Source organism: Oncorhynchus gorbuscha, linkage group LG07 (assembly GCF_021184085.1).
Source record: "Oncorhynchus gorbuscha isolate QuinsamMale2020 ecotype Even-year linkage group LG07, OgorEven_v1.0, whole genome shotgun sequence".
NCBI lineage: Eukaryota > Metazoa > Chordata > Actinopteri > Salmoniformes > Salmonidae > Oncorhynchus > Oncorhynchus gorbuscha.
In genome coordinates, this window is record NC_060179.1 from 69,343,664 (window position 1) to 69,359,672 (window position 16,009).

Here is a 16,009-nt window from a genome sequence, read left to right on the forward strand (position 1 = left end):
AATTTGATACTTAAGTATATTTTAAACCAAATACTTTAAGACTTTTACTCATGTAGAATTTTACTGGGTTACTTTGACTTTTACTTTAGTTATTTTCTATTAAGGTATCTTTACTTTTACTCAAGTATGACAATTGGGTACTTTTCCCACCACTGGGTGTCCTTAATATTTTGTATTCTCAGTGTACAATACAGTGCAGTAATACAGTTCACACTCAAAAAGATTAGCCTACTGGAGATAGTTTCATTTATTTACCCAAAGATAGCAAATAGCTAGCTACATCTATGGGCTTTTATGTTTTTCTGTCGTGTCTTATATGTATTGGATAAAAGCACAATCATCTGGGATTTTTGGGGCTTGGGCTCATTAAATGTCTTTAATGTAAGGGCTCATAAAGTGTATGGCTCATAAAGTGTATGGCTTAATGTATGGCTCGGGCTCGGGATATACTTTTTGATCAAAGCTCAAATCAAATCCAGACATAGGGCTATTTATATGCTTTATAATGCTTTTGAATGACACGTCCGGTTTTGGCAGGAAGGACCTGGATGACCGGGAGAAAAGTGATATATTCTCAGGATGGAACATTTGTAAAATATCAACAAAGTAATAACACAGATGAGGTGATGTGACCTGGTGGGTGGAAAGAGAGGGTGGGCTGACAGATGTGGAAAGAGAGGGTGGGCTGACAGATGTGGAAAGAGAGGGTGGGCTGACAGATATGGAAAGAGAGGGTGGGCTGACAGATGTGGAAAGAGAGGGTGGGCTGACAGATTGGGAAAGAGAGGGTGGGCTGACAGATATGGAAAGAGAGGGTGGGCTGACAGATTGGGAAAGAGAGGGTGGGCTGACAGATATGGAAAGAGAGGGTGGGCTGACAGATATGGAAAGAGAGGGTGGGCTGACAGATATGGAAAGAGAGGGTGGGCTGACAGATATGGAAAGAGAGGGTGGGCTGACAGATATGGAAAGAGAGGGTGGGCTGACAGATATGGAAAGAGAGGGTGGGCTGACAGATTGGGAAAGAGAGGGTGGGCTGACAGATATGGAAAGAGAGGGTTTGCTGACGGATATGGAAAGAGAGGGTGGGCTGACAGATATGGAAAGACATAGGGATGGGGCAGAGAGAGAGGGGGGAGATGTCCTGATGGAAACGTCTGGAACATCTTTGGAACATGAGGGCTTAGCACAAAATGTGGAGCTTGTAAGAGTGCATGCATGTATTCAAACGCTTTTTGAATTCTTGCAATGTACGCCAGATACCAGATGTTATTACATCATCCCCGATTTTCACAGCATAGATGAGTTGCCATATTCATACATAGCACATTGGGCCTCATGAGCCCTTAATTTGCGGCTCGCTGTGATTTTCCTATTTTCCATTCATAATACATAACAATGATACAATTTCAATGTGTTTAATGCATGCCTGAATCACTACATTGAATATATATATTGTTCCTTGGACGGCAGATAGATGGCAGTATAGCGCAGCTGTTGAACAGAAAGGCCGCAATAGATCGTTTGCCAAAATAGTACGCAACTGCTCAGGTACAGCGACCGACAGATATCAGTTTGCTACTAGCTAATCTTGCAGTCTGGTAACCATGGATCAATTTATTGTAAAATAGAAACGTAAATCTATTGACAATGAAAATGAGGGGGGAGAGCTGGATAACAAGGTGTCAGCTATGAAAAAACAACCACTGGAGAACCAGGAAAATCAGGAAGATGTCAGCGGGGAAATGCAGCTAGCTAAAGTAGCTAACAGAAATGCCAAAATAGCGTGGCTCCGGTGGCTAAGAGAAGGATGCGGTCGATTCAAGAAGCACACCGAAAGTTCCAAGAAACATGGACATACAAGTATTTTTTGTACTGCATAATGGGACTAGTTCACTTTGTCTTATTTGCCAGAACAGAAGGCAGTCAATTGTTTTAAACGAGCAAATTTAGAGCAACATTTCCAGTCGCACCATGCCCACTTTGACAAAACATATCCGCCACAAAGCAACCTCGGAAACAACCAAATAGCGCAACTCAAAGGACAACAATGATGGACAAATCTAGCACTGTTGCAGAGAAAACGACAGAGGCAACATGTGAGATTGCTTGGATACTGACGAGAAACAAAGTCTTCACAGACGCGGATATTGTCCAAAAATGTTTTGGGCCTCAGCCGAAATAGTGTATGCTAATGTCACAAACAAGGAAGCTATTTTAAAGCAAATTAAGGGACTGCAACTCTCAGACTCGACCATAACAAGGGGCATAGAAGACATTGGCGAGGACATCGGTAAGCAACTGATTAATGACATCCGTGGCACCGTGTTTTAGTATTGCGCTTGACGAAAGCACTGATGTAAGAGATATTGCCCGATTATGTGTTTGAAAATTGTGAAACAAAAACAGAGAAACAGGCTGACCAATGCACACCTTGATTGCCTCACAAGGATAGCAACAACAGACTATACATTTAGAATTAATTTAATCAAGATGCAGAAGGGACATTTTCACTCATCCAACTACTGAGGTAACCCTTAATATGGGTCTTATACATGTGATGTAGCCTATTTGATGTGTGCGTATATATTTGTGTTGTGCTGTACATCAAATCCATTGCATGTGCTATATTGCTCTGAATTTGCTCTCAATTGATAATTGATCATATTGGAAGAAAAAGTACAACAAATGCAAGATCTGTACAAACCTATGAATGATTGTATCAATCCAATGTGGCCCCCTTACAAAAAATTGTAACACTGCTCTATAGTAACATTACCTGCACTAATCAATGTTTTATAAGGATGAATGAACCCACCTAAACCTACCACTTCACTCCCAAGGAGAATCATGCGGATTGTTGATGTGTCCATTTTAGGTCTCTCTGAAACAGAACAGTTGTGTAACGGCCTCACACACACACACACACACACACACACACACACACACACACACACACACACACACACACACACACACACACACACACACACACACACACACACACACACACACACACACACACACACACACACACACACACACACACACACACACACACACACACACACACACAGGTCGTGGAGGCTGTTTTGTGAAAACACCTTGGGCTGAATGGCGTCTGTTAAAAGATGTTGACATATTTTCAGCAATCAACCATCAAACCCTGACCTGACTGGTTTCATGCCACTCCCTGGCATCTTTCATCAGACCTCTTATCTTCTCTCCTGTTCCTCCCCTCCCTCCATTTCCAACAGCACCCTCCATCTCTCGCTCACTGCCCACAATAAAGGAGAGCAGCGATGGAGAGACACACGACTCTATGTCTGTGGAACATTCTGTGTGTGTTTGTGTGCATACTGTACGTGTGAACCAAGAGTAGCCTCCATAGTGCAGATAGCTCCTCACAGTGCTTTTGGCCTCCATACTGAGAAAGTCCTTTGGTGTTGTGTCTGTCACTGAGTAGGAACACTGAGAGTATATTTGGCATTGTGTCTGTTCACTGAGTAGGAACGCTGAGAGTATATTTGGCATTGTGTCTGTTCACTGAGTAGGAACGCTGAGAGTATATTTGGCATTGTGTCTGTCACTGAGTAAGAACACTGAGAGTATATTTGGCATTGTGTCTGTCACTGAGTAAGAACACTGAGAGTATATTTGGCATTGTGTCTGTCACTGAGTAGGAACACTGAGAGTATATTTGGCATTGTGTCTGTTCACTGAGTAGGAACACTGAGAGTATATTTGGCATTGTGTCTGTCACTGAGTAAGAACACTGAGAGTATATTTGGCATTGTGTCTGTCACTGAGTAAGAACACCGAGAGTATAGTTGGCATTGTGTCTGTTCACTGAGTAGGAACGCTGAGAGTATATTTGGCATTGTGTCTGTCACTGAGTAAGAACACTGAGAGTATATTTGGCATTGTGTCTGTTCACTGAGTAAGAACACTGAGAGTATATTTGGCATTGTGTCTGTCACTGAGTAAGAACACTGAGAGTATATTTGGCATTGTGTCTGTCACTGAGTAGGAACGCTGAGAGTATATTTGGCATTGTGTCTGTCACTGAGTAAGAACACTGAGAGTATATTTGGCATTGTGTCTGTCACTGAGTAAGAACACTGAGAGTATATTTGGCATTGTGTCTGTTCACTGAGTAGGAACACTGAGAGTATATTTGGCATTGTGTCTGTTCACTGAGTAGGAACACTGAGAGTATATTTGGCATTGCAGTGTTTCCCCTAGTATTTTTTTCAGCAGTGGTGGCAGAGTTTTTTTTAAATGTATTATTTTCCCCTACCCCTACCACCCCTCCCCTAATTTGTGGCAGAGTGGCAGATCTATACATCTCCAATAAATGTGATGACACAGTGACTTTTTATTTATTTTTGTCTCATTTGTCTCTGACAAATTAATACTATTCTATCTCTGACCTCTGTAACTGCTTCACTCTGACCTCTCAGACCTCATTTTGTCTCTATCTCTCCAGAGATCTGAAATTGGATAACATCCTGTTGGATGCACATGGCCACTGTAAGCTGGCTGACTTTGGCATGTGTAAGGAGGGGATCCTCAACGGAGTCACCACCACCACCTTCTGCGGGACCCCTGACTACATCGCTCCTGAGGTAAACCCCAACCCTCCTTCTACCCACTACACTCTAGCCTTCATCCTCTACCCTTCATCTTCTACCCACTACCCTCCACCCTCTACCCTTCATCTTCTACCCACTACCCTCTACCCTTCATCTTCTACCCACTACCCTCCACCCTCTACCCTTCATCTTCTACCCACTACCTTTCATCCTTTACCCACTACCCTTCATCCTCTACCCACTACCCTCCATCCACTACACTTCATCCTCTACCCACTACCCTCTACTAACTACCCTTCATTCTCTACATTCTAACCTCTACCCACTACCCTCCACCTCTACAGTCTGACAGTAAACCACCCATTCATCTGGGACAGTCTGACAGTAAACCACCCATTTATCTGGGACAGTCTGACAGTAAACCACCCATTCATCTGGGATTGTCTGACAGTAAACCATCCACTCACTTATCTACGACAGTCTGACAGTACTCAACCACCCATTCATCTGGGACAGTCTGACAGTAAAACATCCATTCATCTGGGACAGTCTGGCAGTAAACCACCCATTCATCTGGGATTGTCTGACAGTAAACCACCCACTCACTTATCTGGGACAGTCTGACCACCCATTCATCTGGGATTGTCTGACCAGTAAACCCATTCATCTGGGACAGTCTGACAGTAAAACATCCATTCATCTGGGACAGTCTGGCAGTAAACCACCCATTCATCTGGGATTGTCTGACAGTAAACCACCCACTCACTTATCTGGGACAGTCTGACAGTACTCAACCACCCATTCATCTGGGATTGTCTGACAGTAAACCACCCACTCACTTATCTGGGACAGTCTGACAGTAAACCACCCATTCATCTGGGATTGTCTGACAGTAAACCACCCACTCACTTATCTGGGACAGTCTGACAGTAAACCACCCATTCATCTGGGATTGTCTGACAGTAAACCACCCACTCACTTATCTGGGACAGTCTGACAGTACTCAACCACCCATTCATCTGGGACAGTCTGGCAGTAAACCACCCATTCATCTGGGATTGTCTGACAGTAAACCACCCACTCACTTATCTGGGACAGTCTGGCAGTACTCAACCATCAATTCCATAAGTCACTCTCTCTCATGTTGTACTCTTTCATTGACTCGACTCTTTACCCTCTACTCTGCTTCTCTTTCATAAAAAAAGCTAACTCAATTTCATAAAAAAAGCTAACTCAATAAATTACTCACTCAATCACTCAATAAATTACTCACTCAATCACTCAATAAATTACTCACTCATTCACTCAATAAATTACTCAATCAATAAATAAATTACTCAATCACTAAATTTCTCAGTCAATCAATAAATTACTCAATCAATAAATTACTCAATCAATCACTAAATTACTCAATCAATCACTAAATTATTCACTCAATCAATAAATTACTCAATCAATAAATTAATCAATCAATAAATTAATCAATCAATAAATTACTCAATCAATCACTCAATATATCACTCAATTAATCAATATACTCATTTGTTCTACTCATTCTCATTATATCATCCCTAATGAGCTGGTATCACAAGTATAGTGTTCCCCCTTACTACCTTATAAATCCTGTTGTAGTGTAGCTGGTGTTAGTGTTTCCTGTGCCCCTGTGTTTTTAGATCCTAAAGGAGCTTTTGTATGAGATGGTGTTACATTGTTTCCTGTTCCCCTGTGTGTTTAGATCCTACAGGAGCTAGAATATGGCCCATCTGTGGACTGGTGGGCTCTGGGGGTGCTTATGTACGAGATGATGGCGGGCCAGCCCCCCTTCGAGGCTGACAATGAGGATGACCTGTTTGAGTCCATTCTCCACGATGATGTCCTCTACCCAGTGTGGCTAAGCAAGGAGGCAGTCTCCATCCTGAAAGCGGTCAGTAACCTAGTTGATCTCCCTGTCCTAGTCTGCCTGTATCTCTAACCATCCCTCTTTGCTCTCCTTTTTATCCCCTCTTTCTTCATATCTTTCCCACTCGTTATTCCACTTGTACTTTATCAGCCCCCCTTTCCTCCCCACACCTTACCTTATTGTCGTCTCCTCCTCCTCTTCCTCCTCCTGCTGTCTCTCTCTCTCTGCCTGTCTCTGGTGAGGTAGTAAAGTGGTGTTCAGTGATTAGCAGAGTGAGGAGCAAGGATGAGCAGGGCTGGGTGGAATTAGTTCAGAGAGCCAGAGTGGCTGTGCAGTGCTGTGTGGGCTGGGGAGAGAGGCCTGGGAGACGTTGCACTTCATGTGGGAAAAGAACAGCGTGTTTGTGTTCTCTGGTGGTTTCGGGGCTTGTGTAATCGCACAATCGGGGAGGCAGGGGTGAGCCGCCCCAGCATTCAGAGGGTCCTCCTCTTCCAAGAACGCGGCCGGCTTTCTGTGTGTGTGTGTGCGTGGGGGAGTGTGTAATATTTGTTAGTGTCCTGTGCTTGTGTGTGGATGTGAATTACGTGCTTTTTCGTTTGTGTCCTGTTTGGTGGTGTGTATGGACATTGTGTAATTCTATATTTGTGTTTTAGTGTTACAGAATATTCCTCTGAGTGTGTTAGTTTGTGTGTGTGTCCCAAGTTCCTGTGTGATCTTTTTTCCATCACAAGTCTTGCGTTTACTTTGGCCGTCCCCTGCCTGTTTGCAAAGCCTTGTGGGAAAGCAGGCGTGCATGCCTTGGACCGGCACGTGTTACTCTGTGATCAGTCTCACTGGTACTTTGGTCACATTACCCAGCCCAGAGGTCCTAATGGTCATATCTGACCACTAGATTCTTCAAATGACCACTGGTCTCTTAACGATGACCACAGAGCAGATCACTAACACCACTCTGCACCACTTGACCGTCTGAACCCCTCACTCTTGCTCTTTCACCTCTATTTCTCTCTTCCTAACATTCACATCCTTGCCCCATGTTCCTAAGGGGGCCAAGAGGATTAAGTCAAGTACCTTTATTTCCCTCCCCCCTTTATCCATCTGCCTGTTTCCCTGTCCTGTAGTTCATGACGAAGAGTCCAAACAAGCGTCTGGGCTGTGTGATCACCCAGGGCTTGGAGGAGGCCATCAAGGTTCATCCCTTCTTCAAGGAGATCGACTGGGTTCTGCTGGAGCAGAAGAGGGTCAAACCACCCTTCAAACCTCGCATTGTGAGTTAGCACTTATAGCTCAGACCATGTAGGGTGAAGTTGCCTGTAAACGCTGATCTTGGGTCAGTTTAGCATTTTAAGGTTAGTATTGGAGGAGGGGAAGCTGATTATAGATCTGCACCTAGGGTAAACTTCACCATGGAGTGTGTCTGAACTATTAGGGAACATACCGTACTGTATGTTTTAGGGCCCTTACTGTTCCTCCCTCACCATTATTAACCTCTAACCTTCAACATGGAAATAAGTCATAGACTTGTATGTATTTATCCTCTATTATGCTTATTCAAGTGTATACTTAAGCAATAACGCACAAGGGGGTGTGGTATATGGCCAATATACCACAGCTAAGGGCTGTTTTTTATGCACGACGCAAAGCAGAGTGCCTGCATACAGACCTTAGCCATGGTATATTGGCCATATACCACAAACGCCTGAGGTGCCTTATTGCTAAAAACTGGTTACCAACGTAATTAGAGCAGTAAAATACACGTTTTGTCATGCCCATGGTATGATTGCTATTGATGGCTTATTTTTGTTTATAATCCTATACATTTTGCTTTCAATTGTTTGGTTTTTGATTTCAACAGCCCCGTCCTCAAAAAAACATACTTTTTCATGTTCACAATTCATTTGAATTTGAATTCAATACATGGGGCGACATTGACCCCATATAGGATCTTAATTTGATCACCTTGTTGCAGCAGAACTTTCCTGCAATGCAGGACATGTTTTACTTGTCGTGTATTTGAGGTTTAAAAGGCTTCTGTAGTTAGTAATTTCCACTTTGAAATTTCAGACTTGAATTACGCTTAAGATTGGGTTTTTTGATCGCTACAAAAATGTCTATTAATTATAATCCACACAATAATTATGTTAAGGCTGTGTAAGGGAGGCGAACTCAGGTGCAGGAGAGCAGAGTAGAGTAAACAGGCACACTTTTATTCCGGTTTATTTCGGGTCGAGAGTCAGACCCATTTCACCGGGGTCTCACTGCGGTGACGGTCCGCGCTGGTCTTCGGTGAAGTGCGGCTCGCTGGAGGTGAACATGGACGGCCTCCCATGTCTCCTCCGCGCGCCTGAACCAGTCATCCACTGCAGGAGCCTCGGTCTGACCCTGATGCCACGGCGCCAGAACTGGCTGGTATCCCAATACGCATTGAAAGAGTGAGAGGTTAGTGGAGGAGTGGCGAAGCGAGTTCTGTGCCATCTCGGCCCAGGGCACGAAAGCCACCCGCTCCCCCGGGTGGTCCTGGCAATAGGACCGCAGAAACCTGCCCTCCTCTTTGACTCTCTCTACCTGCCCGTTACTCTCGTGGTGAAAACCAGAGGCAAGGCTGATCGAGACCCCCAGACGTTCCATGAACACCTTCCAAACTCTCGACGTGAACTGGGGACCCCGATCAGACACTATATCCTCAGGCACCCCGTAATGCTGGAAGACGTGATTAAACAGGGCTTCCGCAGTCTGTAGGGCCATAGGAAGACCGTGCAGAGGGAGGAGACGACAGGACTTAGATAAATGATCCACAACGACCAGGATCGTAGTGTTTCCCTGTGAAAGAGGTAGATCGGTTAAAAAATTCACAGACACGTGTGACTACGGTCGTTGTGGAACGGGTAAGGGGTGTAGCTTACCTCTGGCGCGTGTAGCTGAGTATATTAGGATGTCATCGATATACACCACTACACCTTGCCCGTGCACGTCCCTGAAAATCCCGTCTACAAAGGTTTGGAAAACTGATGGAGCATTCATCAACCCGTAAGGCATGACTACTCATAATGCCCTGAGGTGGTACTAAACGGTGTCTTCCACTCGTCTCCCTCCCGGATACGCACAAGAGGTAGCGGGTAACTGTACCTCACTGTGATTTGATTTAGACCTCTATAGTCAATGCACGGGTGTAAATCTCCATCCTTCTTCTTCACAAAAAAGAAACTCGAGGAGGTGGGTGAAGTGGAGGACCGGATGTACCCCTGATGCAGGGATTCAGAGAAATAAGTCCCCATAGCCACTGTCTCCACTTGCGACAGGGGATACATGTGACTCCTGGGAAGCGCAGCGTCTGCCAGGAGATTTATCGCACAATCCCCCCATCGATGTGGTAATAATTGAGTCGCCTTCTATTTACAGAAGGTGAGAGCCAAATTAGCAAATTCTGGGGGGATGCACATGGCGGAGACCTGGTCTGGACTTTCCACCATGGGAGCACCAACAGAAACCCCTACACACCTCCTCAAGCACTCTCACGACCACCCTGTGAGAGTCCTCTGTTGCCAGGAAATAATGGGGTTATGATGAGCTAACCCTCTGGACGTCCGCGGTTGACCAGCAGGTTATCCAACCGAATGGACAAATCCACCAGTTGGTCGAAGGAGATGGTAGCATCCCTGCTGGCCAGCTCACGTCGGGCGTCCTCGCGCAGGCTGCACCGATAGTGGTCAATGAGGGCCCTGTCGTTCCAGCCTGAGCCGGCGGCCAAGGTCCGGAATTCCAAGGCGAATTCCTGGGCGCTCCTCGTGAACCTGCATCAAATGGAAGAGCCGTTCTCCCGCTGCTCTCCCTTCAGGCGGATGGTCGAAGACGGCCCGGAAGCGACGGGTGAACTTCTCGAAGTGGTCCAACGTCGCGTCATCTTCTCCCCACACGGCGTTTGCCCACTCCAGAGCTCTCCCTGAGAGGCATGAGACGAGGGCAGACACTCTCTCCCTTCCCGAGGGAGCTGGGTGCACAGTGGCCAGGCAAAGGTCCAGTTGTAATAGGAATCCCTGGCACTGTGTGGCTGTTCCATCTTACTCCCTGGGAAGGGAGAGACGTATCCCACTGGGACTGGCTACGGATGGGACGGGTAGATGCAACCCCGGTTGCGCTGGTCGAGGCACTGGAGAGACTACCTGTCTCTCCCAGCGGTCCATGGTCTGGACAACGTGATCCATCATGGCACAAATATGTTGTAACATAGCCGAATGTTCCTGGACGCGCTCCTCGACTCCTCTAACCGGGGTACCTGCTCCTGCTGACTCCATAGTAGGTGTGTAATTCTGTTAAGGCTGTGTAAGGGAGGCGAAGTCAGGTGCAGGAGAGCAGAGTAGAGTAAACAGGTACACCTTTATTCAGGTCAAAAAATAGGCACAACATGACATCTAAGTGCCCAAAAAACACGGAACATGAATACAAAAGTATAGCGCGTGAACATACACCATTAACAATAAACAATTACACACAAAGACATGGAGGGGAACAAAGGACTAAATACATACAGTGTGATTATGGAATGAAAACCATGTGTATGAAACAAGACAAAACAAATGGATATATGAGAAATGGAGCGGCGATGGCTAGAAAGCTGGTGACGTTGATCTCCGAACGCCGCCCGAACAAGGAGAGGAGCCGACTTCGGCAAAAGTCGTGACAAATTCAAATTTCCTGTGGCTGCAGGAATATTTTCCTGCTGTAGAAAACTGACTTAAGTTACGATCCTACATCTGTATCTAAGCATCAGTATTCCTGTGTGTGTATAGTGTAAAGATAGAGAGCTGCGGAATGGGCTGGATATGAGTTGGTATGAAATGCCTGAAGGGGTGTGAGGGGAAGGGTCCATCTTGTTCCCATGTACACAGAAAGGGGGCGACGAGCACCTCAACAATCACACAACGTGAATGAGAGAACTGGGGGCATGAAAGAAAGGTTCTGTGATTACTCCATCCATGTCTATTGTGTCAATCAGCCTTGCTTTATAATGACTTTATCAAGGAAACACAAACAACAATCATTCCACGTGTGACACTAATTCACTAGTAATAACACTATGACTGTCTTTAGAAATGTTTTCGAGATCTAATTTGGAAGTCATCATCCTGTTTTTCCTTACTATCCCTCCTGCTTCCCTTCCTTTCTGCTCCTGTACAGAAAACCAAAAGGGACGTGAACAACTTTGACCAGGACTTCACTCGCGAGGAGCCTGTCCTCACCCCTGTAGAAGACGCCATTATTAAGCAGATTAACCAAGATGAGTTCAAGGGTTTCTCCTACTTTGGAGGGGAGGAGACTCTGTCCTAAGGCCTGCACACACACACACACACACACACACACACACACACACACACACACACACACACACACACACACACACACACACACACACACACACACACACACACACACACACACACACACACACACACACACACACACACACACACAGATGCTGTCTGCCTCATCTTTGTGTTTATGCATGCAGACCAACACACACATGCATGTATAGACACACATACATGTATATGCAGAAACACTGACATACACACTCACATTCACGAACACACACACACACACCACACACACACACACACACACACACACACACACACACACACACACACACACACACACACACACACACACACACACACACACATACATATATTCTCACATACAGACATCCAGAAATATACTGTACAATAGACACAGAGTAAATTATTACATTCACACACTCATACAACACTCTGGCCATTAGGGCCTCTGATTAGTAACAAAAAACATAAACCTGATCATCTACAGCGCTGTACCAGTATATTTTTCTGTCTGTCCATCAGTGCATGTTTTCTATGTTAAAAATCTATGTAATTCGAGAGTAGGTCATATAGGAAGCCCATCTGCTTTATTATCAAGTTCCTATTGGCTGGTCCAGATCACTCCTGATCCAATCAGAGCGGTAAAAAAAAAACTCATTGTGGTGGTGGGTGGCCAATGGATTGGCCTCCTGAGACTGAATATAGCCTGGCCCTTGGCCCGGGCTGATAACAGTGATGAAAGCTCCTCACAGTCCTGCCCCAGATTATGTCACAAGGCCCTTTCCAGTGGACTATGAAATGAACAGGGAATGTTTGTGTGACGGTGTCAACTTTATGTGTATATAAGGATTAAAAGGTCAGGGGTTATGTGTGCTTTGGGCAGGGGTCTTGTTCGACAAGGTCTTCGTACGATAGGTCATACTTTCAACTGTTTCGAAAAATATCCTAGTTCCTCAGTGAGTATATGACACTGAAACAATGATATTATTATATTAATCTGTAATTTCTCAAGCTGTCCTTTAAGTCTCTCGATGTACTAGAATCTCCTCTGTCGTGTTTGAATGCGAAAAACCAAATCCTTAGAACCAATGATTGTATTTAAAAAAGCTATAAAAAAACGATTGGTTCACAGTATCAATAAAAAAGAGAAGCCTGTAACTATTGATACTGTTTCAAAGTTTCCTCACGATCAAAACATGCCAGAATTAGAATGAGTCCATGTATAGTACATCAAATGCCTTTTGTGTGTAACTGCGAACCAGTTACGTATTGTAGATATGCCCACAGTGTTATGGTAGTCTAGATTCATATATTCCAAATGAATGCCATGGGTTTCAATGTGGAAGAATGTGCTTGTATGCATGAGTGATCGTGGGGATACAACTGAATGTATCGCATCTGTTTGCGTGCACGTGTGTGTGTGTCTGTTAGTATACTGCGAGGTAGTTGTTTGTGCGAGTTTGTTTTTGAGTGCGATATAGGCAGTGGGTTCATGAGAATGGCCCTTTTGAAGCGTTTTACATTTCATTGGGTCAGTTTTATTTCATTGTATGTTCTATTTCATTATGTTTGATTTGTCGTGATTTTACTGGATTGTCTTGTTGCTCAGAGTTTGAAATCCTGGATTTCCCTGCTATGCAACAAGACTCACAATCATGTGGGTGAAGGCATCACCAGATAGCCGTGTCTTTCCCTCTGTACAGATCACCTTGTATATAGAAGCCTGTGGACTTCTTGGAGAAATAGAGGTATCATCCTTTGCATGGTCATGCATATGATATTATTGTGTATTATCAGAATATGAAAACGTTACAATGTCCATGTGCAATATTCTGTGTATGTTTCTGTCTGTTTTTGCTTTCCTTTTCTTTCTTGCCGGGTGTCTTCACTGTTCTTCCCTCCGCTGACTCTTTGCTGTTGTTCTGTTTGGTTTTGACATATATATGCATGGCTGTTTTCATTTGCCTGTCCTCAACTCAGCTGATAGCCATGTCTATGTGCTTCCTTCAGAATGCTCCATCAAACCACCCCACCACCCCTTTCCCTGCCCTCTCTCCTTAACTCTCTTTGAAAAGGTCAACATTTCCTATAGCATATCTCTTTAAAACATCAATGTAACCAAAGGTAGCAAAGCTATTGGACTAATTCATTTTATGGAAACCATTGACCTTCTCAATGCACTCATGCCTAATAACTCTCTGACCAGTATATGGTTTATTGCAGGTCTACACCAAATCAAGGTAAAGTCCAATCTACTCTCAAATTCTATCAATATCCATGTTGCTTTGTTTCAATACTGCAAGTAGTACATTCCGTTTTGGAGTAGAAACTTTAAAGTAACGTTTGAAATTTGGAGATATAGTAGTAGGACTATTTGCAATTGAAGAGGCAGGGGTGGCACTGTGGTAGTGAAAGTAGCAGTACTGTAGAAGGAGCCGTAGCATTTGTTATTGTAGTAGTAGTTTAAGTAGTGTAGATGTAGTATTATTAGTAGCATGTATAATAGTGCTAGCTCCACTAGCAGTAGCAGTTATGGTATGGGGAGCAGGAGTAACTGTAGCAACAGTGGTAGTAACAGTAGTAATAGTAATAGTGGACAGTATCATGGTGTCAACTGTCAAAGCAATACTGATCAAGCAGTATTTAAAAGGCTTTAAACATGCCTCTCATACTAGATCCTGAAAATGCTTAATGCTCCCCCAGCACACACACCACTGCATGTAGGCCTTTCATACACCTAAAGCGCCCATGCATTTGACACGTAGGCACCTGTGTCAATGGATCACATGATCCCCCTCTGTTACCCAGTTAGTGCATAGCAACATGAGAACCGTGTTAAAGGATCTGAAGGTAAAGAGGACATTTGACAGACGTCACCATTCAGGCTGGCACAATGCTGTTTCCTTATGCCGTTTTTTTAGGATGTAACCGTTACAGTACTTGTCTCCCCTCGTATAGCTCATATCTACCCTCTTCTCTCTGTCTGTATCGTGTCCTTTAATTTCATTTACCTGTCTCTTTGGTTTACAGTCTCTCTGTTTTGTCTGTGCTTCTCGATGTTAGGCCTCTTATGTTTGTGTTTTGTAAGATGGTGGATCACTGTCCTAGGGTGGCCCTGCAGGTCCAAAATCCTCCATGCCAAATGCTAACTCCAATTGTCCATCCTCCTTCTTTTATTTGGACTTTTTAAACTGTCTGTAATAGGAAGAAGAAAGAACAGCACATAGGAAACCCATTTGGTCTGTTGTAAAGTCAATGAACCAGTAACGCTCAATAAGTATAATATACTGTACATGGCTGGAGAAGTACCTCTTAAATTGTGTGTAACAATATGTCTGGCTGAGTATTATGTATTTTTTTACATACAGTAGAATAAAACATACAGACATCTGAATTATATTACTGTATGTACCTCTACATTTAGGATCGGTTTCCCGGACCCAAATTAAGACTACTTCTGGACTAAAAAGCATGTTCAATAAAGAATATCTATTGAAATGGCTTTTTAAACCAGGACAAGGCTTATTTCTGGGTCTGGGTAACCGGATTTAATTTGCGGTTTCTGTATTGTGAAGCTTTATATGTACAATTTGTCACCTGACTGATGTTTTATTTTGAATTCCTTTGCCATTTATTAGTGTTATGTCATTGTAAGCATTTTGCTGTGTGCCAAATGTACTGTATTCTAAAGGATGTGAATGTGTATTGTTTGTTTTTGGAACCTATTAAATATGATGTCAAAACAAATAGTGGGTTTGCTTGTTTTAGGGCTAATTTCTGTTCAGTGTTAATCAATATTTACTGTATGTATGCAAGGCTCCCTTGCAAAAGAGACCTTGGTTTCAATGGGATTCCCTGCTAAAATAAAGGTTTTTTAAAAAGCTCTCTATGCAACACAGTTTACATTGCCAGGGTTGAATGCACATAGAGTACTGTCCAGTGTCCATAACTGACCACTGTTGGAATGTACTCTGAGATATGCACTGCTAAAATGGTACCACGATGTGCAATTAATCATTGACTGATGTTCCACATTTGGGTATTATTCCCTTTCAAAGCAAACATTGCATTCCCTGCTAGTGTCATGGAAACTGATAAAATATCTAGACAATATGTAGAGGGAAAAACAACAGAAGATACCTATTATCACACATTATGGACTATAAACACCAGTGTTA

At 43.9% G+C, this 16,009-nt stretch overlaps 1 protein-coding gene across 1 annotated transcript in view; it reads left to right on the forward strand.

Annotated features, from left to right (window-relative positions):
• Positions 1–15,578, forward strand: part of LOC124040294 (protein kinase C epsilon type) — a 176,807-nt gene extending 161,229 nt beyond the window's left edge. Inside the window, exons 12-15 of the mRNA XM_046357345.1 lie at positions 4,490–4,628; positions 6,331–6,519; positions 7,617–7,763; positions 11,671–15,578. Coding sequence (XP_046213301.1) covers positions 4,490–4,628; positions 6,331–6,519; positions 7,617–7,763; positions 11,671–11,820 — 625 coding nt within the window. The 3' untranslated portion in view covers positions 11,821–15,578. The remainder of the gene's footprint in view (positions 1–4,489; positions 4,629–6,330; positions 6,520–7,616; positions 7,764–11,670) is intronic.
• The last annotated feature ends 431 nt before the right edge of the window (positions 15,579–16,009 follow it).